This window comes from Echinops telfairi, unplaced genomic scaffold (assembly GCF_000313985.2).
Source record: "Echinops telfairi isolate 266 unplaced genomic scaffold, ASM31398v2 ScPeMD7_7424;HRSCAF=8462, whole genome shotgun sequence".
NCBI lineage: Eukaryota > Metazoa > Chordata > Mammalia > Afrosoricida > Tenrecidae > Echinops > Echinops telfairi.
Genome location: NW_022111324.1, coordinates 93,449,402 through 93,452,867, shown reverse-complemented (window position 1 = coordinate 93,452,867; position 3,466 = coordinate 93,449,402). Strand labels below are relative to the sequence as shown.

General features: G+C 45.8%; 1 protein-coding gene across 2 annotated transcripts in view; it reads right to left on the bottom strand.

Annotated features, from left to right (window-relative positions):
- Nucleotides 1–410: 410 nt before the first annotated feature.
- LOC101638403 (N-acetyllactosaminide beta-1,6-N-acetylglucosaminyl-transferase-like) overlaps nucleotides 411–3,466 on the bottom strand; it is a 7,881-nt gene continuing 4,825 nt past the window's right edge. The window contains exon 3 of one of the 2 annotated variants that reach the window (XM_004712214.2): nucleotides 411–671. In XM_004712214.2, the coding sequence (XP_004712271.2) occupies nucleotides 514–671 (158 nt within the window). In that variant the 3' untranslated portion in view covers nucleotides 411–513. Of the gene's footprint in view, nucleotides 936–3,466 lie in introns of both variants that reach the window. The other variant, XM_045298124.1, reaches the window with a different exon arrangement.

Genomic DNA, 3,466 nt, shown 5'->3' with positions numbered 1-3,466 from the left:
ACACACGCACGCACACTTTTTCATTGTATTAAATATACAGATACCATTTGTCATTTCAATATTTTCACACGATCAGCTCAGTGATATCAATCACCTTCATCATTTTGTGCAATTGCCATCATTATCCATCTCGTTCCCAAGTTTTTCCATCCCCCTTAACAGAACCTCCGTGCCCCTAAACAATGACTCTCCCTTTGGCTTTCCCTCCCACCAACTAAACCCTAATAAGCACATTCTCTTCATTCTTCTTTTAGACACCCGAACTACAACTTCAGTCCTCAAGCACATAAAGATAGTAATTTAGACTGACCTTAGCAGACAGATGACTAATCACTCCCACAGGTTAACTGCAGGCGGGGCATAGAGTTCCCACCCTGTGAAAACTCAACATGTGAATCAAAATGGAAAAATAACAAGAAAATATTTTTTATTAAATAACAGAACACCACTCTTGGGTCAATTACTTTATGAAGAAGGCTTCAAAAAGTTGTAGGAAAATGGAATCATAAAAGACTAGAGCTTCTGCATGAACATTTTTGACACCTTCTCATCTTGAAACTCCACGAAAGGACGAGGCCAGGAAGACTCTGGATCCTGGGTGCCATCCCTTAGTTCACGGTCCCACGTTTGCAGGGGGCGGGGGCGGGTGGAGCCGGAAGTTGGGACGCCTTCTGTGGGAGAGGAAAGCAGCCAAGAAGGGTTGTCTGAGGAAGTGCCATTGTAACTGGATCTTGCAGAGAACTGAGGACACGAGAGTGCAGTAAAGACAGAGCATTCCAGGACAAGGAGCACGGGGCCATCAGGGAGGGCGGGGGCCATCAGCCTTCAGATCAACGACCAAAAGTGACAGAAGAACTAGTCACGCAATGCTGCTTCCTGATAAAAGCGAGACAGGCCAGTCACTTAATGACTACAGCTGCGGGAACGCCGGATTTCTAGCAAAAAGAAAAGAAATCACACTCTATGGCCTCGAAACCAAGCATTTTGAGGTCGTTATTGTACATAAGTTTTTTGGGGACCAGTAACACTAAAACCACAAAAAATCAACATTAAAAATAAAATTTAAAAAATTAAAAACCACCATTTTAGGAAGCACATCTGCTCCTCTGTCACATTGAACAAGCATCACAATGTTCCAGGAACGACTCGGAGCCCCTCTAATCCTCCCAACTGCCTGTAAGGAGATACGTCTGTCCCCTGTGCATATTGGAAGAATCCAGCTTAGAGACATTATTCATCTCACCCAACCAAAGTTACACAAACTGTAGGTAGTAGACCCTGACTTGGCTAAGGCCCCGCTCTGTTGGCTTCTAAATCTCAGCTCCATTGGGAGCTGCCCTTTACATCCCTTTCAGGCTGCAGCGTAAAAGAGCCTCAGATCACTTGTTGCGCTGAAGTTAAAAAACACATTCCGATCCATCACCGCGGATGCTAGCTTTTATTTGTTGTTTTTTTCCCCCTCAGTCTACTTTCCGCTTCCTCAGTATGAAATTAAGGTAGAAGTATTATCTTCCATTTTTCAAAAAGGGAATGGGTGGTTAGCGGGGCAACTGAATATTAAAACAGGATCACACTGCAGGTATTGTTCCAAGGAGACAGAAGGTGAGGTCATAATGAACTAAGCCACTGTCAAGTGCTGTCGAGCTGGCCTGACCCGTGGAGTCCCTATAGAGAGAGAGACGGTGTGTCGCCTGGTCCTGTGCCATCTCCACGATATGGCTGTGCTGAGCCCTTGGTTGGAACCACTGTGTTAGTCCATTGTGCTTTGAGTGACTTCCAACGGGAGGGGCTCAACTTCCGACAAGAGGCTGGACAGTGTTCTGCTGTGATCCGTGAGCTTTCCATCCGCTAATGTGCCGATACGGAACGCCAGGCCTTTCTGTTCCAGCCTAGAAGCTCTGCTGACTCCTGTTCGGTGACCCTGCTGCTATTTGAGATACCACAAACATAGCTTCCAGCAATGATAACAACACACAAGCCACCGCAGGGCCACAAACTGCCAGCCAGGTGTTGGATAAACAAAGCAAACCTGTTCCTATACATCCTCATCATTATGCAAATCATTTTTATGGCAATCTTTATTGCCATGTAAAATGTTATGAATCGATACACTGTACTGCACGTTAAGGAAATTTCTGCCTTAAAGAGATTAAAATGTTTTTTAAAAACCTCAGTAAAATGCTTTACCTTTGGTCATGCCAAGTTACTTTATAATTCCACCATCTAAACCTGTTACTCTGTAACTTAAACACAACTGCCTCCTACCTTTTCAAAACAACAAACTGCCTGCCATGAAGTTGATTCTGACTCAGAGCGACCTGTGAGACAGAATAAAACTGCTCCCCAGGGTTTGGAAGACTAAATCTTTCTGGGAACAGGCAGTCTCATATTTCTCCCACAGAGTGAGTGACGTATGGGTTTGAACCACTGACCTTGTGGTTTATAGCCCAGCACTTAATCCACCAGGACTCCTTAAACATAGCTGTTGTTAGGGTTGTGGGGTCCATTCTAAGGCATAGTGACCCTTTGTACAACTGAAAGAAACACTGCGCAGCCCCGTGGCAAGCTCATAAAGGCTGTTATGTTTGAACCCATTGTTGCAGCCACTGTGTCCACTCATCCTCTCCCTTACCAAGCAGGATGTCCTGGATCTCCAGAGATCGATCTCTTCTGATCTCTCCTCAAACATGGAAAATACTAAGTATCTCACTGCCAAACTCCCTGCCATCGAGTCAGTGTGGACTCACAGATGGTAACTGTGCACGGAGCGGAAAGCCCCGTCTCTCTCCTGAGGACGTGCTGGTGGTTTTCAAACTGCCGACCCCGAGTAGGTCGCAGCCCAACGTGGAAATCAGGGTTTCATCCCAAGCAGGCAGGTATGAATTTTCCTCCGAGCATAAAGAGCCAGGAAAGAACAGTCCAGTTTACTTGCAGAAGGAGCAGGAAGTGCTGGAAGGGATTCAACCCAGAGAGCAAACCCAGGGACCCACCAGGAGAAAAGACAGTGTCTATCTAGCGCAGGGACGCTCCCTCTCAGGCTACACCCGTCATCGTCCACTTTCTCCTAGAGAAGCTACCAAACAAATGTCACCTTTTCTTCACCATCTTCTCAGATAAAAGGTGGAAACTGGCTGGCCACTTAACACCTTCCTCACTGACTACGTCCCAACTCACCAATTAATTTTTTCTTCATAGGAGTTGACAAAAGTGAGTTATTTCTAACAGACTTCAAAACAGAGATGATTCGAGCTGAAAACTTTTTCTCCCCTACAACTTTGCCCCTAGACCCAGTGAGGGATGCTTGTAGAGCTTCTATAAGCATGACACCTTTTGGAACCCTAAAAGTCAACACACACACACCCTCCCCAGACACCCTAAAAGTCAACACACACACCCTCCCCAGACACCCTAAAAGTAAACACACACACCCTCCCCAGACACCCTAAAAGTCAACACACACACACAC